This window comes from Plectropomus leopardus, chromosome 14 (assembly GCF_026936395.1).
Source record: "Plectropomus leopardus strain MGB_pleo_1.0 chromosome 14, ASM2693639v1, whole genome shotgun sequence".
In the NCBI taxonomy this organism is placed as follows: Eukaryota; Metazoa; Chordata; class Actinopteri; order Perciformes; family Serranidae; genus Plectropomus; species Plectropomus leopardus.
Window position 1 is genome coordinate 12,840,530 of NC_142189.1, and position 24,193 is coordinate 12,864,722.

The window sequence follows — 24,193 nt, forward strand, 5'->3', positions numbered from 1 at the left end:
TTTTATTGTAACTCAAAGTGAGAATTTTTTCAGCTGTTTATTGTCCAATCAATTCAGCAGTGCATGGCTAAATGTTCACTACAATGGACAAAGCATAAACAAAAAGGTCTTGGAAAAAGAAATCTTAACTGACAGGGCACCAGAACAGTAACATAAAGTGACTTAAGTACCAAAGAGTTTTGTATTACGTCTTCCTGCTTTACTAATCATCATGGCATGAAGCCAAACATCACATGGAAGCCCTATTCTACTTGAGAGTTTCAGTTAACATAATCAAATAGACAATAAACAGAATAGATTAATAGACAACAAATAATTGCAACACTGAAACCACTCACAACAAATAGACAACAGGCTAGTAGACCAAAAAAAAATGTGTGTATTTCTTGCTCTAGTTACCACAGCGGCAGAGTCTGGATCATACGTCGTCTTTGAGGGTCCCCGGGCCATTCTGTAAAAACATTCCAAAGCTGTCTGTGGGATATGTCTATTCCCTGGGAACTTTTTCCCCACTCAGATAAGTCAACCCTGACAGTGTGAAACATCATCTGAAAACACTGAGGATCGGCCCAACACATGTAGGTCTCTGTGCAGGGCCACAGAGGTCCTAAGGGCAGAACACTCACCTTGTAAATGACAGGCAGATCTTAAGGAGAAAGTGTTCTTCGAGACAATAGACTTCACCTTTGTGCTTACAGGGATAGTCATCTTTCCTGGAAGAGAGTATAAAAGGCAGTTATTTTGGAAGCAGTGCAGCACAGTCTTTAGTGCAGGTACAGACAGCAACAAACTCACTTTTTGGCTGACTTCTCTGTGAAATTAACTTAGCTAAACTGAAAACTGGAAACAGGCTGTGTTTGATAACTATACCCCCTTACTGTCACATCTAAAGCTCACAAATGTCATATTTCCTTTCAACATTTGCTCATACGACAATTTGAATGATATCTAAAGAATGACCTGAATGACATTGCATACTTAATGTAAAGTTACTTACTTAAAGTTATGTAGGTTGGGTTTAGGCAGGGAAAGACACATACGTTAGGTTTAGGAGAAGAAAACATGAAGTATCTTAAAATAACTCATAAAAGTTCACTTGGGACACAAACATCCATCTCATGGGGGAATGTCCTGTGTTTTTTTTTTTTTTACTTTTGGTCTTTATCCTACTTTGTTCTTTTGTTTCAGCACATAAGTCGTGAATGACAGCCCTGCCAAGGTGATTACATGGGACACAAATTAATTACTAGCCCAGGTTTGTGTGGGTAATAAAAGTTAGGGTACATCACTTGTTGTAGGCAGCAGTCTATGCAACATGTACTGTACTTATCCCAACATGTCACATTACCGCTTTGCACTTCATCACATAGCCATTTTTCTGTGGACTTCTGCATCTATTTATTACGTTCCCCTTATCCTTCTGCATCTGCTGTTTGCGTTCTGGGATGGCGCTATCGGGATGTCAACCAATGTACTTGGTGGGATGGCGCCACATGTGGCAACAAATGCCGTAACATCAATAAATGTACATGCTGGGCATGGATGGTTAGGCTTAGGGGAAGGAGGCACATGGTAAGGTGTAGAAAAAAAACATAACATTCAGACAGGAAGCAAACACCGAACTCCACCATGAAAGTCCAGGGTTTATTGGTGCCATAATATGTCCAGTGGTATATCTTGCATACAAGAGAGGTGCCTTTTAGCGTCACAGACTTGCGCCAAAGCGCCGTCAAAGTGACACTGTTTTACGAGCAGGCTGGTCCATGAGAACAGCAAGCTCATTTGCTTAATGCATACAAATGCAAAAGTGTAAAAACAAGTCCTGCCTTATCATTGGACAGACCCATGCTATATGTCCCCCCACTGTCTCCAATCTAAATGCTAAGCTAAGCTAAAAAGCTGCTATCTGTAGCCTTATTATTAATGGACATACTGTATATATGAGACTGGTATCAACCTTCTCTTAGCTAGAGTATTTCCATAAGCATATTTCCAAAAAATGTCAAACTATTCTTTAAATATGTCACTTTTGAAAAGAAAACAAATGTAGCTGGGGAAAAAAGAAATGATTGATGACAAGTGTGTGGATTGAAGAGGCAAGCACTGGCAGAAAATGAGCTGGCGAAGGTGTTTGTCTAAACAAGGTAACACTAGCTCCCTGTTTGATGTGTATAGAGCTGAGTGAGAGGAACATCACCCTGCTGTCTCCTCTACTTGTTTACCCCAGCATGTTACCCCATCGGGCCACCCCACATGGACCCCCACACACATCGACCCACAGCCCACACAGACAAACCAGAGGGATAAAGAGAAGGATAGTGTGAAAGAGAGGAAAGACACACCTCATTAATCTTCCTGGCACTTTCCACTCCACGGCTGTCTGTTTCACCACCAAGTTTACTTTTACGTGGAGGTGAAAGTGACTGATACCCAAACGGACGCCTTAGAATGCAAAATGTTCAGCGTCACCCACAAGTAATAATTTACACAGTTTGTAATTTAAACGCTGTCCTGTTTTCTGAACTCTTCCGTGCCCTCTGCATTGCTCTTAAAATGGAATTCCTAATATGTTTGGACACATACTTTCCTCTCCTGGCTGGCATGTTAAGAAGTGAGGCTGGTCTATTATGACGTGCTGAAGAGAGCACATCAAAACTTACATGTACAGTTACTGAGTTTTCCCTGATAAGTTTTGTGGTCTAAAGATGGCTCTTGTGAAGTGTTCTGACTCACTCTCACCAAGTTATTTTACTCAATGAAAGACTTCTGTCTGCAGACACAAACCAGGCAGGCAGACTTGTCCACGATATAAAAAGGTGCAGCATGTCCATTTGTTCTATGAAAGCAGACAACAACAAATCTTTCAAGGAAGCAGTGGTCTGGTGGTGTGTTAACAGAAGTGTCCAACATTTCCGGAAAAATGCTTGCTCGCTCTCATGCAAAGAGAAAAAGATTGCAGTGACTCTTTTGAGTCTTCGCACTCCCAAAGCATCAATATAAGCCACATTGGCAGTGTCAGTGTTAAGTTTTTGTCTGTGTCTAGGCTATAAAGAAACCTATCTGTGTCATTATTCGACATTTAGAACAATGGATGTAGTTTAAAAAGCATGAAAGTCCGCTTAAGGTTGGGGGGAAGGGAGGTGGATGGGTTTGTCAAACTCACTCAAAGCTGACTGTTTTTTAGTGTATCACACTGCCTTTCTAGCTGTGTTTGTGACACCTGAAGCCAAGTGTTTTTTAGAAACATCCCCAATCTTTTCCCAGCCGTAAAGTAGTTTAGTTGTCTAAGTCGCCGTACATGAAAAACAACCACAATCTTTTTTCAACCATAACCAAGTAGTTTTATTGGCTAAATCTAACTGCTGATAACATCTTGCCACTGACCCCTTCTGGCTCAAGATACACTGCAAAAGGCTGCATTTTAACACCAGTGGAACCTGCAGTGGCTGCAAATGCATATAATGACTAGGGGTGAGATCAATGTCAGTTCTACTCATTTAAATCTCAGCAAGAAAGTAAAGTGCATTTACCAAAATGTTGCACAATCTTCCTAACATTGCTTGTACCCACTCCTCCTAAAGATTTAGGCGTCTTTTTTAAGTGTTTTTTTTAATTGTTTTTTATTCAAATGACAACAGAGAAAGCATCACAAACACAAGAACAAGAGGTCTCAACTGAAAGATCACTTTGCAATTAAAATACCATCACAAGGCTTATTATTCTTGACATTCTCTCACACAAACAAACATGAGGACAGCAGTCAGGCAGCCCAGCCCAGTCCAGGCTCCAGTGAGGAGGGATATCAGACCTGTGAAGTGTTGTGAGGAGTCTGAATGACAATGGGAGCCCTGGAGGAGATCGTTATGGGCAGCAGGACCAGGCAGCGGCTGCCTTGTACTGGAGTCAACAGCCCCAATCACCCACCTGGAACCTGGAGCCCAGACAGGCGAGGGGGGGGGGCGCTGGCCTGACCCCGGCTACAGGCTGCGGGGACGGAGGAGCCCCAGCCCAGACGGATCAACCAGGAGTGTGATGTCTCCCTGCTTTAAGTCCCACCCTGTTGGTGACCTGCATGTGCCCCTCCCTTCCATTATATTTGCCCAAAACCAGCCTTGTTAAATTCCTCTCCATTTACTCCCATCTACAACCAGCTCCTCCTCTTCAGGACACTTTTGACCACACCCAGCCATCCCCACCTAAAACTGCTGCTCCACTTTAATCACCTCTAGATGTGGTGGGTGGGGGGTTGGAGGCAAAAACCACACATTACATCATGTATTTACTTATCCAGGGTTGGGAGCGACTGACATGGAGAGTGGAGCTGGGGGTGAAAGGTGAAGGATTCGGGAGTAAATGAGTCATGACCAAAACCAAAGGGTTGGATTCTGGGGACAAGGTTGCTTAAACACCAAAAGGTACAAAACACCTTCGCACGGACGCAAACATATCTGTGGTCGGAGCGTAAACCCTTTACACGAACACCTGGAGTTCATGTGATTGCTGCAGACAAATTTCTAACCTAATCCACAGAGGCTTCCCAGATGTACACATCTTGAACATAACACCATAATGTTTCCCAGAATACGGAGTAAGCACTTTGAGATTATTTGCTATTAATGAAAACAATTAGGGGCTCAGGCTTTTGGTAGCCTGCCAACTACTGTTTCAACATTTTTTCCTTCCTTGCAAGTGGAATTTGAACTCTCTAAATTGCTTCCCTTTAGTAACAATGCCATAAACACCCTCCAATCCCCTCTAAAACATCTGCCCATGGTCAACATCACCTCAGTAACTGCTAGTGACATGTGCCGCAGATTGGCCTTGTAGTGCGTCCAACCGCCCAACCTTAGCGAGGTGGTGCAGCTCAGAGAGACCAAACAGACCCAGTGAAGTCGATCAGCAGACTGTTCCATTTAGTGTGAGTGTGGGATTTCTTTATTCCAATCCAGGGATCCTCCATCCCGAGAAAAAGGTGGCTAAGTAAGGGTGAAACAGAGGTAAAAATGAAAGATAGAGGAGGTAAAGGAAAGTAAAAAGAAAACAGAGCAAGGGTGGATGGACTTCCACTCATTCATCTCCCATGTCCCAGCAGCCTGTCTGTTGGAGCGGCAATGGCCCGCGCGGAGACATCAAGCACATTCCAAGAGTCGGCCCAATTACGGGCAGATGAGGGGCAGTTCTCTTTGTTTAAGAACAAAGCCAGAAGTGACACAACTGGTCTTTAAAGGGAGCTCTCGCAGCCGTGGCTCAGGAGAAGGGGGCCCAGTGGATGGGGGGAGGTGACCAGCTGGTTATAAATATCTATTTGGTCAGTTACTGGAAGGAAAATTTGCAGTTTGTTTGTCATCCACTCATCCAGGTGGTGGGCCTGGCGGTTGCAAAACATCAGAGCACAGAGAGAGAGAGAGGGAGGCCAACCTGTTTCAGTTTGACTGCCAGAGATGAGGAATTTGACTAATTCCTATATGAAAGCCACATGTCATCCTGAGGTGTAAACCTGCAGTGAGAGAAAGCTCTTGGCAAGATCTCATCGCATATTTAACCCAGTAATTATTTTGGCCTTTCAGATTAGATATTACTGCAATGTGAATTTGTCTTGCGCTCATAATTACGCAATGGTGGAGCTGTTTTTAATGACTATCATCTGGAAAATGAAGATATTACAACGTTCATGTTGGGATTGCAGAACATTGTCCATTGAGCAATTTATAGCTACGAGCGTCTTTGCATATGACGTCATACATCAACAGGCTGTCCAGATGGAAGGCAGGCAGCTGGAGGCGAAGATTACCAACCCCGCACAAATGTCTGTGATTTGCGCTGTTTACGGCTGTTCCAATTCATCAAATTGGAAAAAAACAGAGACTGCTTTAAACTCAAAAAGTAGTAGGACTTAAAGGGACGAAGTAAAAAACTAAATAATGTGTCAAAAACCATCTTTAGTCTGGAGGAACGGGGTCAATCAGCTAATGTCAAACTTTGATTTTAAAGTGTTAAACATTCTTTAAGTTGGATGCAGTTACAAATTGCTGCCACAACGTCTTAATGCTTTTACCCACAACCCAGATTTTTGTTTCACTAAATCTCTGAGAACGGTTGACCTTGTAGCCTAGGTTGAAAATAGTAGCTTAAGTTAGCAAATGTTAGCTAGTAGCATTAGCCGGACAGCATCGCACGTGCAGAGTTGAAATACATTTAAAAGACAGTTATAGTTGAGCACGTTGAGTCACTTGGCCATAACAAGACAGCAGTGGTTTCAGTCATGGGCTGCATTCAAATGTTGTGTTTACCGCGATCACAAGAAGATCTGAGCACACCCCCTAATGTGATATTTACGACCTCTACAATGTTTTCAGAGATGGCGCAGGCTGTGAATTTTTAATTATTGTAATTTTACTTGTATAGAATATGTAATTTTATAATATGTCTGAAGAAAATGTACACATTCCCAACAGCCTCATCATTTTCCCCTGACGCTATGCCTTTGCATTGCCTAAATTACTTGACTCGCTGTAGTTTTATAAATTGTTTGCCTTGTTGCCTAGCAGCGGTGTTCTCACGACTTGAACCCCAAGCATGACATGTACACAGCTTCCCGTGTTGTAACTATGAGTTCACCAGCGCCATTTCAACACAGCAATGGACCAACCGCACACAAAATAACGTGAGTTATAGTGCACTAGACTCTTGTGCACTTTTAACAGATTGCTGTGTATCGTTAATAACATCAGGAGGACAAGGTAATTTGTGACAGTGATCGTGTCTGCAGCAGTGGGCAAACTGGCCAAGTTGTGGAAAACATAACATCTTTGTTCTGTATGGATCACATCTAGTGTGAGTTTCAGTTTTTGGATGATTTCCTGCTCTCTGCAGGTTCGTCCAACCCTTTTATAGCTATGTTTATCTATTTCTAGTTGACATATACGTATTAATCACTTCCTGTCCTACATCTGAATTTTGCACATCATAAAAGTGACGTTTTTTCCAGGGTTTTGGCCTTAGAGTGTTCTTTTCTACTATATAAACTTTGAAGTGCAATTATAAGATTGTGTGGGCTATGGATTGTGATAATGATCCTGGGATAACTCAAGATTGTTCTGCTTTTAATTTATCTTTTGATTATCAAACACTCCCAATGGATAATAAAGGTGCCTGTAAAAGTTTTCTTTTTAGATAGTCAGGTACAATAATTTCCAAAAGTACCACCTTTTTAAGGTGTGAAAAAACATTCCTGAAACATCTCCACTTGTGTCCATCAATAATCCCAGTGTGTTTCAAACTATCATCATTTTTGTCTAAATAGGGCTACATGCTGCTTCCACATCATTCTGTTGCCCTAAAAACATCCAGACCTCCTCCATAAACTGCATCTTGTTGTGAAAGACAACATTTTTTACAACCACCTTTAAAGCCTACAGGGGGTGCGAATTCGATACTAAAAAGACTGATCTTGGGTGGAGAAACACTTTAATAACGCACATTGTGCAAGTGGTTGTTGATGGCCAGAAGCGTGGAGTATTGGACTGCAGAGGGGCGGGACGAGTTTAAAGTTTAATTCCCACTCTGCAGTAAATTAGAACACAGCAGGGTAATGTCTGTTTATCCCAAATACAGCTGCCTGGGCCTCTCTCCTATCCCTCTCCTTCTCTCCCCACAGACCACACCATGGCCCCAGGATCACCTGGACCAGCAGTACACACACAAATGGCGCTACGCAAAACACACATTATGCAAACACATGCACTTGCATAAACAAACAAAGCGGCACATGCATACATGCATGCATATGAACACAAACTGTACTCATGCACGCAAACACAGAGATGTAAACACTGGTTGTGCTCTAGAACAGATACACTACAAATAGATTTTGGAGTTCAATGACACCAGTGTGGGCTGAACTTAAACTTAGAGGCAATTACAATGTGGCTACTTGCTTCATTTTGATTTTCATTACAGAGGATGGTTGTATCTATCTAGATTTTATCTCAAAAAAAGGGACTTTTCAGTGAGACTGTCAGAACGGCAGCGGTTTTGCTTTATTTAAAATGTTGTGGCTGCAGGAAAGTTTGTATTTATTCTGTATTGGGCTCTTGTTGTTATTTTGTCCACCCTTGTGACAACAGAAGTTTTTGTAGTTTGTAAGAGTATTTTTAGACAGTCAATTCATTCCAAAAGTAACAGGCCAGCTGGGATGTTGCTTTATTATGAGTAGGTATTTGCTGTCCTCTGGTGGAAAACCAAGTTATTGCAGCCTGTAAGTATTTAACCCTTTAACGTCCTGCTCAACCATTTGGTGGAGCACATTTTTAGTCACTTTATCTAAAAAATGTGTTGAACTCCACTCAGTCTGATTAAGCTATCTCTACCATTCAGTTCAGACACGATGGCTGTGTGTGGTGGGATTTTCAAAGGTGGATTTTTTTCGACGTTAAGAGTTTCACCTGTTTTACTGAACAGATGTATGTAACTCTATACAAAAAAATAAAAGTGCAATGAGGATCAAATATTTTTTTTATAAAAAAATCTCTATAAATAACAATTTCACGAGGGAAATATGAAAAGCAAAGGCCATATACCAGTTAAGTCTACTTTAATGGGATATGCATTAAGATACATGTTTTCAGCTTGACATGCTGGTAACACCAGCATGTCCGGCTGTTGGCTGACCCCGCTATACCATCTTAAACCAACTAAAACCAGCTACCAGCATAAGCTTTGTTTTCCAGCATGGATGAGGCCACATCTTTGTTTGGTAGAAAAAAATAATACATTTTTTTTTAAATGTATAGGTAACAGAATTCTACATATATTTTTCAGGACATTTTTCCTCCTTTTTTAATGTCTGACGATTCACTAATTTTCAAATAATTTCCATGTCACCTTTTACTATTTTTTGCAGTTTGCTCACTGTTCAAAGAAATCAATTACATTTCCTCAGGTTTTAGAGGTTTAAATGCTAAAACTTCCTGAATGCAGCACAAGAAAACTGGTGTTGATAAAAATTAATAATTGTTTGTCTCCATCTAGTGCACAGTAACAAATAGTGCATCGGATGTCGTCATGTTCGCGCAATTTCTACGTGCGCGCTCCCGACAGGGTCGTGTGATCAATGCGTCAGCTGTCAAGCCATACACACGCACACCACAGTGCTGTCTCTATGCAAGATTTGTTTGGACAACGAATGAATCTGAAATTCCTCAGAGACCGGAACACACACACAAAGTATGGTGACTGCAGTACTACGCCTATCAAGCTGGACTAAAGCGTCTCGGTGACAGTAAAGTATTTTGACAAAGGTTTGTGTTAACGTTAGGGAGAAGGAGGATAAAAGAGGGGAACAGGTTTTCTCGGTTGCTACGTTGCGGACTTGCTAATAAGCTAGCATCGGAGTTCCACAGCCGGCTTCGTTAGCTTAGCTAGCTAGCAAGCTAACAAGCTGCGGGACATCTAAGGAAATGAGGTGGGATCTTGTCAGTGGGAATTTTATTTTGTTGATATTTTTCAGATTAAAACTGCCCTGTTAAATGTTATAATAGCCGTTGCGAAGTAATGCTGAGAGCTGTGTTGATGTGAGGTGGCAGCCGAGGAGGTGGTGAGGTTGCTCAGGTAGTTATGAGCAATTTCAACATTACAACCAAAACCTCCACGTTAAGATCTTCTTTGAGCACAGACAGTAAAAGCGTCGACGCTACAAACAACAACAAGGAGTGGGGTTTGGTAAGCGATGTGTTTTCCTACTGTCACAAGATGAGTCCCATGGATGACACGATGCAGGCAGGGATGTCCTCCGTCCAACCGGGACTGGACGGACACCTGCCGTTCCTACACACCCGGCACCACAGCACCCAGGACGGGTTGTTGTTCGACCTGAGCTCCCCGGCCACCTTCCTGGACAGCAGCTCTTTGGACTACAGCGACAGCGACGGGAACAACGCGGGTCCGTTGTTCGAGAGGAGGAAGAGGTCGCGGTCCAACAGCTCCAGACACCGCTTCAACGAGGTGGTCACGGAGCTCGGTCCCGAGGAGGTGCGGTGGTTTTACAAAGAGGACAAGAAAACTTGGAAGCCCTTTGTGGGACACGACTCGCTCAAAATTGAACTGATGTTTCGGAAATACTGTGAGCTGAACCCTGGTAGAGCAGGCTCCCAGATCAGCGGTGGGGAGGAAGAGTGCGGTAATAACGGGGTGGAGAGCAGAGGACTGAACGGTGCAGTGCCGGTGGAGACGAGGACCAGCAGTGTGCACGGTGGCAGGGGGTCCCTGGACACGTCCACCGTGTCCTCGGAGGAGAGAGACCCTGACAGCATTGAAATCAACATGGAGCCTGTGTGTGTCCGGGGAGGGCTGTATGAGGTGGATGTTAAAGAGAAGGAATGCAATCCTGTTTACTGGAAGCGTGAGTATCATAAAAACAGATCCATAATTCGTTTTTTTGCTTTGCATCAGTCACACCATATGTTGCATCACTGGGTGTTTTCCAACAGGCCCTGGTTCCTGTTATGTACATGTACCTCATGTATACTTTATATTCTGCAGTATAATGTCTGACAGCATGCAGATCAATGAGCCACTCACAAGCTTATTCTGAGACTCATTGTGAGCAACATCCATCCCTGCTCCCTTAACCCTTTGAAACCACAGCAAATTGCTTTCATTTCTTTCAAAAACATGATCTCAAAAAGTTGCAAGAAAGTAAGTCAATTTTATTTTTAAAGCCCAGTATAATAATAAATCACAGATTGCCTTTACAGCATCCCTTTGTCCTTGGACCCTCACAGCGGATAAGGCAAAACTCCCCCCAAAAATCCTTTAACAGGAGAAAAAATGGTAGAAATCTCAGGAAGAGCAATTTAGGGGGAGGGGGTCCTCTTCTAGGACAGACAGATGCACAATTAGTAAAAGGCTACAATAAAATAACATAAACTTGGCACTAGAGCTGCAAATTGTAAGCACCTCCCTTAATTGATACAGGTAAAGTAAACCATTATTTAAAATTTAAAAAAGCATAAAAACTTTGCTCATTTAAACAACACCAAGTAAGTTTTTCCTCAATCGAAGCTCACAGCAACACATTGCATTATTGTATAGCTTATTAATCGATTAAATGTCACCAGTGTGATTCAGTTCTTAACTGTCAATTAACTGATTAGTGATTAATTGTTATCATCCCTACTTGGCAAAAAAAGTCACGTAAGGTAAGGTATACTTTTTTGTGCCACAGGGAAATTTACCAAGAAAAAAAAAAGCCAAGTTGCTGGTTGCCTTTTTTCCAATGCTTTTGACAGATATCAAACCACTTTGCTCGCATTACAAAGGTTTAAATGATTGTCAAAGGCACCTGAATGCAGCACAAGAAAACTGATGTTGATCGGGGTGTCCGAGGGTTAAAAGAAATAAACCAGGATATAATTATCCACTCATTTGCTGAGTCCTGCATTGTTTCGCAGATCTTTCACTGGCTACAACCCAGGAAGTCAGTCGATTGGCCTCAGCTGATCTGTGCTAACTAATTCATGGATATTTCCAGGAAAAGGAGGCAGAGTACAAATGAGGGCGGTCACTACAGAGCCACTGCAAACCTGACCTCGATGAAAAGGTTCACGGGTAGCTGGTTCTTTTGAAGGTTAACACCAAGTGACATTTAGAGAAGCAGTACATTTCGTCAATGTTCATGCTGTGGATGTAAGTCCATTTGTAGTCCGCTCTGCTCACGCTGTACCATTTCAGCTTGGCCTATAGCGCTGCAAACACAATGTCATGTTTGCATTTAAGACCTTGATGCACAACACTTGAGTTGGAAACTAATGCATATCAGTTAGGAAGAGAGAGGACAGTTTATGTAATGGGAGACATGAAGAGGAGGGGATGTTGATGCACTGTAATAGGAAGTGAAGCATCTATAAAGAGACAAAGAAGGCTTTGGAAGGTGTAATAATAGCTTTATATTCTAACAAGATGAAGAGGTCACTTTTCACCTCATGAGAACCTAAAACACCATGTTATGTGAAGAGTTTGGCTTATCTTCTCTGACCAGACATGAACCACCTTAACAAATGAGTGAATAGTTTCCGCTGTGAGCCTTTATCAGTGTGTCTTATATGTCTGTCTTTGCCTTAGCATTGTGGTGGGCCTCTCTGTCTATAAGCAAGTCTCCTTGCGTGTTTTTGTCCAACTGAGCAGTTTCAGTCTGTGCAGAAAGAGCCCTGTCTTGTGCTACATTCACAGCTCTTTAACAATCTTATTCACCACCAGAGAATCAGTTAATAATGTCACTCAAGACTGTAATCAAAAGTGGCCTCGCTCCGAGAGCCACTGAGACTTGTTCCTCCTGGATTTGTCAGACTTGAGTTGAGTTAAATAGAAAGCAGTTTACGTCATCCAGAGCACATTCTGAAAGGCAAAGTGATGCACACAGTTACTTAAAAGTGACTATACCCAGCATCGTTACATCCATTTTTACAAGCTTGCAGGGCCTTTGTTGGCACATCGTTGCATGTCTTGTCTTGTCATCACCACCTTCACATCAGTGGGATAGATTTAAACCTTTGACAGGAGTGTGCACCATGTCACCTGGACCCACACGATAGAAACTATAGGTCACTCTTTTCCTCTATCTCTGTCTTACAGAACAAGACCATATTCCAGTCATGCGAGGTCAGTGGTTTATCGATGGCACCTGGCTCCCTTTAGACGAAGAGGAAAGTGACCTCATCGAACAAGAGCACCTGAACCATTTCCGAGGACAGCAAATGCAGGACACCTTCGAAACGGATCTAGTTGTGAAGACCGTCGATAGCAAAGACGGTGAGAGAACTGGGAAGGGGAAACATAGAAAAGTAAGGTTGTATGATTTTTAAGATTAATGTGGCAGAAGAATCCAGAAGAAGATTGTTTTAAACAACGCAGCACTGAAGTGTCCATTCTGGTGACTAAAGTCTGAATAAATAAACGCAGCTGATAGCTTGATTATAACTAGATTTTAGAGTGAATGTTGTCATAGAGTCAGAGCATGGTTTGTGATAGAGACATAAGGCCAAAACACATTATTGCACACTCACCAGTGTTCACTGCTGCATTCACTAACCCTGCAGTATTTTTTATTGCAGGCAGGCAGCATCTCGTAAAAGAACACCTATATAGTGCTGTGTTGGGGCAGTGTGTCTGCCAAAGGCCCTCATTAGTGATAAATTCCATGAAAAAGTGAAGTCATCATTTTCACCATAAAACCAGAAGAAAAGCATCGAAAGTCACAAATAGTGAGCCCTGCCTGCTGTAGTGTCGATGCACAGTCGAGAGAAACAAATGGAGCAGGTGCTTCCATTCATGTGAGTGCAGGTTTTGTCATGTCATCCTCCCAACGTAAAGCAGGTGCAGTTCGTACAATCCGGCACGTCTCTCTGGCTCAAGAGAAAACCTAGCAGGCTCTAGCTGCGAGGGGCAATAAGAAAGAAGTTCTTTGATTCAGCAGTCTCCTTAAGGCAGCCAGATATACAGGACCTTCACTTGTGATGAGTGTGTGGGTGTGTGAATGTGGCAGAAAGAAAAAGATGCAGCAGCAACCTGTGAGACAATATTTAGTCTGCATCCTTAAAACAGAGCAAAGATGTGTGAGAGACATTGCGAAGATAATCTGGAAGATTTATCAAAAATTTGAAATCATCAGCCTATTTTAATTAATTGCAGTTAATCGTGGAATTACACTTATTCCTCAAACTCTGATTGGTATATATTTTAATAATACCTACGTGATGACTGAAACTGTTAAATTGCTATTATTTGCACAGAGCCTCTGCAAGTTTTTTGCTTGCCTTGTTTCGAGCACACTGCACTGTAGGTCACATGTCAGGGTTCTGTCACCCCCCCACTCAAAATAAATTAAGGCCTATAAATAAAGCCATCAACAGAGCAGAAGAAAGTGACTACAGTAGGTCGATCAGCCTTGTTCACATTGTCGCTTTGTGCCATGTACTCAAAGCTACTGAAACTTTTGGTGAGCGAATCGCAATTTTACATCAGAAGCGGTAGGTCAGGATTTGTGTACATGTACACATGGACACTATATAAGCAGTCACAAAGGACAAAGAGGAAGGGCACACAAACTGGTTGTGTGACACTTAAAGGCTCCTCTATTGCACAACAGACTGATCATATGGCCTTAGCTTGTCTAGAGGTTGAGCTTCTGCTCGGGTAAATAATGCAGAAAAGACTGAGTCCCAATTTTTGTTTACAATAACTTCCACGTAGAAACTTCCCGTGTCATGTACATAAAAAGTGGCACTGAGCAAACGCTGCCTCAATTATTTACTTTTTAGCCACCAAAAAGAAGCACACCTAAAAAAGTAAATGGCAGTTCATGTGTGTGCTATATTTAAAATATTTTTTCACCGTGTCACCTTGTTGTTGGACAGCTTTTTGCAGCGGGTAACTGAAGCAGTTATCGAAAAGCCACCAGGCTCCACTGACAAAAACCAATAATCTTACTTTGCAGAACACTGTAGTTACTGGTCTTCTGCGACATTAATTGGTTAGTGTGTAAACTAAAGCAGGGAAAATATTCCAAATATAGAGTGCATTTAAATTGATACAGATTATTTTTTCAGGTGGGTAGAGTCCATTTTGCCTGAGCCCCGTCCATAGTAGCACATTGCTTAGCTTTTGAGACGATAGATTTCATTTGTCAAAGACAATAGAAAAGCAACAACAAATCAGTGTTTAAAATAAGCACAGCAGAAATGTCAGATAGGTTGTACCAACATGTTTAACTATATAGCTTTACCGTTATGGCTGTAAATGACAACAGAAGTGATTGTTGTTAGCGCAATGTCACAGTGATTTGGTCTATAATTCTCTTCACCATATCATGTGCTAGATAAATACATACTCTTACACAACATATGTTTTTTTAAAGCGTAATGCCTGCTTTATTTTTGCACAATCTTATGATATCTTTTAATGCACGGGACTTGGAAGAGCGAGCATCTGCTTGAAAGCCTCCTGCTGCCTTTGTTGGCACATTATTTTCCACTCCTATATTTAGCAGAGTGTGAAAGCACAGTGAGTGATAGATGCTGCTAATTCACCTTGTTCAGTCTTTATCACAGGGAGCCTTTAGAGTAGAGTATTTCATCTCAGAGCTAATAATCTGAAGCAGTTGGAGCCATAAGCGGGCTACCTTGAACTGCATTACAATTGAGAAATGGACCATAAAGCCAGGGAGCCGGGCTCTGACATTACTGCAGTACATACATTTCCCCTGCTATGTCTCCCCCGCCCTGTCTCAGCTCTCTTCTCCCTTCTGTCTCTTTGTGTCTGAGACTAAAGATTAGTAAAGCAGAAGACACATGGTAGACATACCAGCATGCCATGCTGGCATAACATCGTAATGTGGGCAGGAGGCTAGGTACAAAAAGTACACAGATGTCCTTTTCCCTCATGATGCATGATGCTTATTATCATGAATCGTAAAGGAGGGAAGAACCCAAATGCATGACAAATTATGTTCTACTGCAAAAAAACAGTTTTCATATGTGAACAGTGGTTGTTTTTCACAGCAGTTTTTCAGATATAAAAAGAAACAAGGATTGCTTTGATAGCTTTTGTGAATATAAAATGTTGAATTGTCCTTCAAAAATGTTTTTCTTACTCAAAAAGAGCACCAGTGACTGTTCAAAAATGGTATCCGAAAAGACGTTTTACAATTGTCTCTCTCGTTCCAAATTTGTCTTCCTTTATTAATATTACTGTGGCTAACTTTCATTAAAGAGTGACTGCTGCCATTTGACTGCAGAGGGAAGTTGACAGTTTCCACAGATCGTGAGCTTGTGGCATCAAAGTGGCACTCACAGCTCTTTTTTCAGTTATTGAGGCTGAAAATGGCCACGAGGGCATTACTGTTGATGGATTTTACAAACTGTCTTTTAATGTTTTGATTTCCATTGGCCAACTTCGATCAGCAGAATCTTTTCTTAGCATAATGATTGCAGACTTATTTTCCAAGCCACGCTGAGGCAAATGTTTTTTTTTTTACAGAGAGCTGGATATGAAATAGAATTTCTTCAAACATTTAACTAGAAGATGATGCCATGCATTCATTTTAAGTTCCTTTAGTTTGTGTGTGTGTTTTCGTGTAGAGCAGTCAGCTTGCGGTGGAAACTGTAGGGTGTGTCCCAGTCTGTCAGGCTTCTCCGACGTCAAAGGAAAAATAAAGCCAGCAGGCTGGACACAGTGTCATCTGTCAGCATAATACTTTTGGTATGTTTGAGGAGGAAGACCAGCACGTTGGTTTGTGTACATGACATATTCAGCTGCGTATTTATTTAACCTCCACGTGAGGCTCGAAACACACTGCACGATTGATATCTAACACATGCTTTAAAGAAATGGAAGTTGCTCATATAATAATGAGCTTTTAAAATGTTTTATCTAGCCTCATTATTTCCTTATTTTTGTGCCAATACCTTGAGTCAATATGAGATCATCTAAATGTGCCCTTCGGTAACCCAAAAGTCATGTAATGTAACCTAAACCTCTAGGATGATCATAAAAAGACTTGTTCCTCAGTAGATTCATATTCTGCACATTGTGGACATTCCAGTCATTAGGGAACACCTATTTATGGATGGATCCATCAGTGTTGTAATGCACAAAAGGACTTCACTGATAGCTTTTGCAGCAAACAAACTTCTTGTGCACTCAGCAGCTCTCTGCTCCTCAGCCCTTTCACCTCTGCAGAGGAAGACACTGCTGACATTTGCAAGTCCGATGTCGGCGTTATCACGGGGGTAAAGGATTTAGTCAGATAAGGGACTTTGCTGATTTGTTTAACAAATGCCGAGGAGGTCCTTTTAAATGTCAGATCAAGACATCCCTTTACACCTGATTCAGTGATTTGCTGAACATTGATCTGCTGTAAGTGAGATTCTTATTTTAACCGGTATATAATGACCAGAGGATGATCATTTGGATATTCATTTTACTTATTATTAAAATACAGCAAACATTTATCAATATCTGTCACATTTTATAAATAACGCGTTTAATCTCCATCCATTAGTGTTTATATATGTAAGTGTTGCTTTGTGTTTTATTGATATAGTACACTAACTTGTTTTGTTTGGGTATTTTAGACTTTTTTTTAAAACAAGATGATAAAATTAAGATTTATTGAATTAAAACCATGCTCACTTGTCAATATAGAAATCCAGGTAATTTAATTCAGTATTAATATAAAGTTATTTGTATTTGTGGAAAAATGCTTTACCATTGTATCTCATATAGCAGTGCCTATATTTCAGACTCTAGCTACTGCAATAATAAAGCACAATAACAGGAACTGCACATTTATAAGAACTGATAGATCAATTGTGTTTTCAAAATTATTCTACACCAGCTTTAAGACAATATAAATAAGACATTAGCAATAAAAATCATCTTTCTCTCCTCAAAGATCATATTTAAACAAGCTACATATCATTTCTAATTTGTCAGACTCTTAGAGTGACATTATACTCTTACAGATCTGTTTGTGTGTTTGTAGTCAGTTTGTTTCTTCCTCTTTGAGTTCATTCAGCATCGGTTCCTTTAAACATCCCTAATATTGAAAGTAAAACTATTTATTAACCCAAATAGAAAGATAAGTACTGCCGGATGCTGAGGGTCACTTTGCCCCAAATCAAAAATACATCTTTTTCCTGTTATCTGTAGTGATATTTATCACTTTAAATTGTTTTGGTGTGAGTTTGCCGTGCTGGAGATATCAGCTGTAGAGATGTCTGCCTTCTCTTTAATTTAATGGAACTAGTTGACACTCGGCTTTTAGTGCTCGAAGCGACAAAAACATACATTTTAAAAAAACTCAGCAGCAATGTCTCTTACCGGAAATCATGAGCCAGCTGCTCAAGGTAATCCGCAGATTTTGCTGTGAGCACTTTCATGTAGGAACTATTTTTATGTCCACTTAACTACACTCGCCAACTGTATCATCACGCTGAAGGAAGCGTGCATCTACTGCTAGCTCACCTAGCACCACTGAGCTAGCTAACATTAAAGCTCAGCTAAGGAGGACGCCTTTAATGTTTCTTGCGCTGTCAAGAGCATGAGCCTCTTGTCCAAGAGCAGAAGTATGCTGCTTTCTTCTTTGAGAGAGGGCAGACATCTTTATAACCAATATCTGCAACTCCCACCAAAACAACCTATACTGATAAACAAAACTACAGCTAAGAGAAAACGTATTTTTGAGGCTTTGGGGTTACCTGTCCCTTTAAGGGTTTTTTTTTTTTTGTTATTTGTGTTTCTTTGCAAAGGCTCTTTAAATGTTCACTTATATATTTTTTGTGCAATTTGTTGTACAATATAGATTTTTTTGTATAGAAGACTAGCAGTGTATTATACATTCACAAAAGATTTTTTAAAAGTGCTTAACTTCATGGCATTTTAAGTCTTGACAAACAAGACAAAGATTTATGATGTAATGAGTGTAAAACAGATGCTACCTCAGTCATCTTAGGCATGTGTCAAGCAGCGCTGCATTTTGAGCTGTCGGCTTACCTACCTGCAGCCTACAGGCTCTGTCAGTAAACCAGTACGGCTCAGCGTCCAGGGCCTTCATGTGGTAACCTGATAGCAGCACTACTTGATAGACTGGCCTGTTCAAGAGTGATGACAGTGGTAGCCTGTGTGACTGACACCAGGGTAAAAGCCATTACTCACTCTCTCTTGGTTGTTAGTTCTCTCCCACCTGCCCCCTTTCTACCTCCCTTTTCTGTTCAAATGGAGTGGATATCAGACGAGTGCTAAAACTACATGTCACAAGCGCAAACGCTGCCAAGGTACTGTAAAATACAAAGTTCTTTTCTTTTTTTTAACTTCTGCTAGCTTGTTTCCTTTCCTGGTAGATCCTAGGTCCTTATGGAACTAGATTTTCCTTTCTGTTGTTGTTCAGACCTGTTCGTTCTAAGATTTAGAACTAGACCTAGGCTCAGTTAGAAACGGTTGTATTAAAATGGATTTAGGCTCCCCTCCCCTCCATTGCAGCCTTAACTGGGCCTAGTCGCTAGAACTTCTCCCTTTTGTGCTGTGACCCAGAGTTTGGTACTGCTGTTGCTGCTTTTTGAGGAAACCTTTGTATGTGTCTCTCATCTCCTCGCTGAGATATAGAGCAGACAACATGATTCACTCAGCTACAGGGGCAAAAGCCCTCAAACCAGTGGATGTGAAATAAATAAGCTGGTCCTCAAAAAGCCACCCTTCTTTGCCCCTTTTTTTTCTTTCCAGCCCCGCCTTCCACTTTCTCTCTCATTGCTCCCTTTTTCTCATCCCTTCTGGCAGTATGACCGTCATTAATGAACCACCATCGCCCGCTCTCTCTCTAAGAGCTGGGAACAAAGCTCTCTGTTGAGAGCCAAACACAAGTGATGAGCCGAACAGTGGAGCCATTGTGGCTCTTTACTATAGCCTTCTAACACGTTGTGTATAGAGTCGCCCTCTCAGAGGTCCATCACCGTCCCAGTTCTGGGTGTATTGACCCTCTCGTAAATGCTGAACAGAGAGGTCTCGGGGTCTTCATCTCATGGTAAACCCAAGCGAACATTGACCTCAACAGAGACCTGTGATTTTCCTGCATAACCCATTGCCTGGGTATTGTTCAAAAAAAGTTATAGCACTACTATCATACCAGTATCCTTTAAGTGATACAGATACCTAAAGAGTACTGCATTCAGTACCTTCTTCCGCTACTTCATTTGATACCCATCATGTGAATGGAGTACATGGAGACCACAGGCATGTTGTATAGCCATACTTTTATATGTGTTGGTAGCATCTCGGCACACTGAACTGCCAACTTGTCAAATGCAACACGCTTGACTTCAGCACACTGCAGACTGCCTGAGTTGTAGTGGCTGTGGTTGTGGGACAATCACATGTCACCCAGAGTCAGAGAGCACTTGCTGTAATTGGCTATGAGCAAAACCATACGAAGAGTCATTTTTTTAGACCTGGGTCCAAAATGACTGAGTGCAGCTATCGTTTGATAAGTTTCACTGCTTCTTGGTACTTTGTTATTTCAGTCAATACTGTAAAGGTATGGAGCACCAATACCCAGCCCTACCTCTTGGGTTGAGAGTATTACAGTACTGATAGTAGTACACTTAAGTGACATTAAATTGCAGGGATAGTTTGTATTTTCTGAAGTGGAGTTTAATGAGGTACTTATCCGTAGTCAGTGTATTACTTACAGTATATGGCTGTCAGCTATGCTTTCTTCACAGCCCCTAATATCCTTCACAAAAAACTTAATTTTACCCCACAGAACATGGGAGGTGCTGGTTTACTGCTACCTCAATTGTAAAAATTGAAATTGAATAAAGTCAACCAATCGCTTAAACAAAATAACAAAATAACTCGGCAGCAGTACATCAACCAGCTTCCACACCAGCACTCCTCACTGCTTCTCCAAACTGGGGCCATGCCAACAGACATGTACTATCGGGAATACGCTGACTGAAATTCTGCCTTGTCCTTCTCTGTAAGAGGAGGGAAAACATTATGAGGGATTTGTAGGTGATATTTTTATCATGCTACTGCTAAGAAAAAGTTCTTACTGAAATATTGCCTCACATGAGATCAAAACCCAGTACCAGACCAGCATCATGGCACATTGTTCATACAGTTAGTTTGAAGAGCCCATCCTTTTCATTTCACAACTAAACTTCCTGCATATTTCCCAAACTCTCTCTTCTTTTTCTTCTTTTACTACAGCAGTTTACTCAGTTCCTCCCCACTCTGTCACATTCTCCACCCCTCATCCCTTACTTTTTAGCCCTCCTCCTCAATCGTGGTCCCTTTTGCCGTAGCAGTGTTAGAGAACTCCCTCAGTAAACTCTTTAACCGTTTTTGGTTGACTGCCAGTTCCTCTGTACACTTTGATCCCTCTGCATTTCCCTTCCTTTCGCAATGCATTGCCTTTCATTGTAAAACAGGAAGTGACCTTGTACAGCCTAAAAGTATCACTTCATTTTACTGGCTGCACTTTAACCAATATTTTGTATTGAAAGAGTTAAACTAAAATACTCTATTGTAGCTGGACTAGTATCTCCTGTTTTACATTGGACCAGGCTGCCAGTGAAGCTCAACTGTAGTGGCTTGAACAACCCTATGACCCTGTAACAGTGTGTAGTTCTCATGGCAACTGCCACAGTCCTTTTCTTGTGAGTTCATGAGGTAGATGAGGAAAGGAGGCCACTCTGAAGTGTTTAAGATGAATCCAAACCAGGTGGTGAAAAGATCTCCTCTCTGAAGAGTTGATTGTTCCCCTCCTCTGCGAGTCATTTAGTAATAGTTTGTGTGCTGATAGAGGTTAAGCCTGTGTTTGCTTTGCAGTTGAGTGGTTTCATTTTAGGATCTGCAAAGATAAATGGAAATGAGTGACAAAGGAGACTCTATCTTTCACCTGAGGTTCCTCGGGACATCAGCTTTATTGTTTTATGTGGTTCGGGAAAACAATTTCCTTACCTTTCTTATTCCAAATGAATGCCCTTTACTCCATCACTTTTGTTCCTTGTGGCAAACTCTTCCTCCAAACCCAGCTTGTCCTTCTCCTTTAGAGGCAGCCCTTCCAGCTCAAACTGGTTGCCCTCAGAGTGAATAGCTAAGGTGCAATTACTGCTTGGCCTTGAATTACCCACCGGTCATGCTTTTCCAATAAAGAAATTAGCCTGCTGGGCTACAGAGGCCCAGCTTAAGTCCACCATGTGACTCACGAACACATAGGCTCTGATTATATATCCTATTTAATAATTCATATGGGTAATAGAAAGAGAGAGATGGCTAAATTTTTGAGCTTCTTACCTCATCCCTGTAGAACTAGCACTAAGGAATGAGTCATAAATGTCCAAATATTAAAGGATGAGTGAGAAGAAATTAAAAGGATGCACAGGTCTGACATACGACAAAAACAAGTCATCTCTTTGAAGGATATTCAGTATGCTGAAGCACCATAGTAGGACAGTGATTATATTTCTTGAAGAACTTCATTTTGCATTATTTGTGGGTCTGTATATCTACAAGTTTAGCAAGTTAATTAAAAAAGCATTCTGGAGCGTTTTATTTCTCCAAGTACTTTACGCTGTTCTTCAGGGTTTTAATCTCCAGATTGGTTCAGAGCAGTACACAAAGCAGTGACTGTGCACTGGACCTACGCCAAAGTCTGCCACCAGTCTCATCCAAATGAACTTGACTGCACGGTACATTTAAAGGACATGCTGCAGAGACATAAATAACTCTCTCAAGTCAACCAGTTTCATTTATTGCTCTTAGCTTCTGTAGCAAATGTCTCCTCCCTCGCCATAAGTCTGCTCTTACTTGCCCTTGTCACTGCATTATAGTGTGAAACAACATTACAGAGAGAAATTGAACTGAAAGTGACTTGAATTTAGAAATATATTCACTGATGACACACAAGCAGGACAGACAAGCAAGAGCTGAAATATGCAATCATGGTGTGTGGTAGTTTGGTGTGTTTTTCTTTCCAACTGCAGATCAATGCTCCAGACTGCATTTGATTGAGCTCTGTGAATAGATTGATCCTATATCTTTGCTTTTTTTTCACTGTGTTTGCGATGATCACAATTCATAATGTCTTCAATCTCTCTCCCTCCCTCTGTGCTCATCTTGAAAATTGTAACAACAAACCTTTGTACTGTTGGACCTTTTTCCTTCACCCTTTTCCCTGATCTTCCCCTCTCTTTGCCCAATTTCCCACACTGTCCTCCAATGCTCTTCTCTCTCTCCTCTGTCCATTCATTCACTCACTCACCTCTCACTGCCAACCCCTCAAACAGCCATCCACAGTCTGAAGCTGAGTCGGACCCACGTGGATTGGCACAGCGTGGATGAAGTATACCTCTACAGCGATGCCACAACCTCCAAAATTGCACGCACAGTCACCCAGAAACTGGGCTTCTCCAAAGGTCTGTAACTCACACTTTAATTATTTTTCCAAATAATAAGGCGGACAAACAGTTCCTTGAATATATTGTATATGTGTATTTGTACGTGTACTAAAACTGAATCAGTTTTAAGCCACTATTGGGACATTTAATGGTTTAAATAATTTACTCAAACTGTGTTTACTCAAAATTACATTACTGAACACATCAACTACAACTTAAACATATGGATGAGGAAACCAGAAATGTAAGGAATTTTTATTGAACCAAGTTAATGCTACATGTTTTGAAATATAAACTATTTGTTTTGTTTTAGTTTGAAGCCAAATATTGAACATTGGGTCAAACAAGACTAAGTCTGCAGCCACACTCTTGGTGAGGCTTTACTTCTGGTGATGGTTGAAGCTTAATGCTAATGTCAGCATGCAAACATGCTCACAATGACAATGTTAACATGCGGCTGTTTGGCATGTAGTTATAAGAAGGTCACCATCTTAGCATGCTAACACATGTGCAGATTAGCAGTACAGCTGAGACACATGGCAATGTCATTAGGGATGTCCTGACTGAGTTTTTTTTTTTTTTTACCCTGTTACCGATCTGAGTCATTTAATACTGAGTGTCAGCCATCACCGAATCCTGATCAGATACTTATTTTCCGAGAAACTGCAGTTGCACAGTGCACATTTCAAGTGTATTTAAGTTATTAATTAATCTAATGTACGTTATGTACAGCTGAATAGCTCTGCTATCCCTGCATCCAAGCAGGCATTTTTAATTTAACTTAATTTTATCTTATTATTTTGACAAAATAACAAAGTAAATAAATAAGAATTTTTATGGCTCTTATCACAATTCCAAATCCAATTTTTTTTTTTTTTTTTTACAAAATAACCAAATAAACAAATTAAAAGTCAATTAAAATGTCTTTACAAATAGCTCTTATCAATTCCACTAAGTTAGAGCAGTTGCAGCAGTTACTTAAATGTAGCATTGAGAGAAAAGGGCATAACCATGGCTCTGAAAGCTCCAAAAGACGCAAAAACCTGTATTCTCTACGACAGGCTGGTCATCTTTTTGGCCATTTCACTGTCTGGAGGAAAATTCTCTCCCCTTGTAAAAGTGTCCTCCAGTGTTTGTTTCCTTTGTGAATCTGTATTTCAGTGATCGTTTATTCTTAAGGTGCTGTGTAGGTGTAAAGGTGTTGAATGCTTACTGAAGCTCTGTTACTGCCACCTCACAAA

At 41.1% G+C, this 24,193-nt stretch overlaps 1 protein-coding gene across 2 annotated transcripts in view; it reads left to right on the top strand.

The window, feature by feature from the left end:
• Positions 1–9,124: 9,124 nt before the first annotated feature.
• The window catches only part of ddhd1a (DDHD domain containing 1a), a 29,383-nt gene continuing 14,314 nt past the window's right edge, over positions 9,125–24,193 (top strand). Inside the window, exons 1-4 of one of the 2 annotated variants that reach the window (XM_042500136.2) lie at positions 9,125–10,399; positions 12,631–12,807; positions 18,729–18,830; positions 22,842–22,970. In XM_042500136.2, the coding sequence (XP_042356070.2) occupies positions 9,616–10,399; positions 12,631–12,807; positions 18,729–18,830; positions 22,842–22,970 (1,192 nt within the window). In that variant the 5' untranslated portion in view covers positions 9,125–9,615. The remainder of the gene's footprint in view (positions 10,400–12,630; positions 12,808–18,728; positions 18,831–22,841; positions 22,971–24,193) is intronic. The other variant, XM_042500137.2, reaches the window with a different exon arrangement.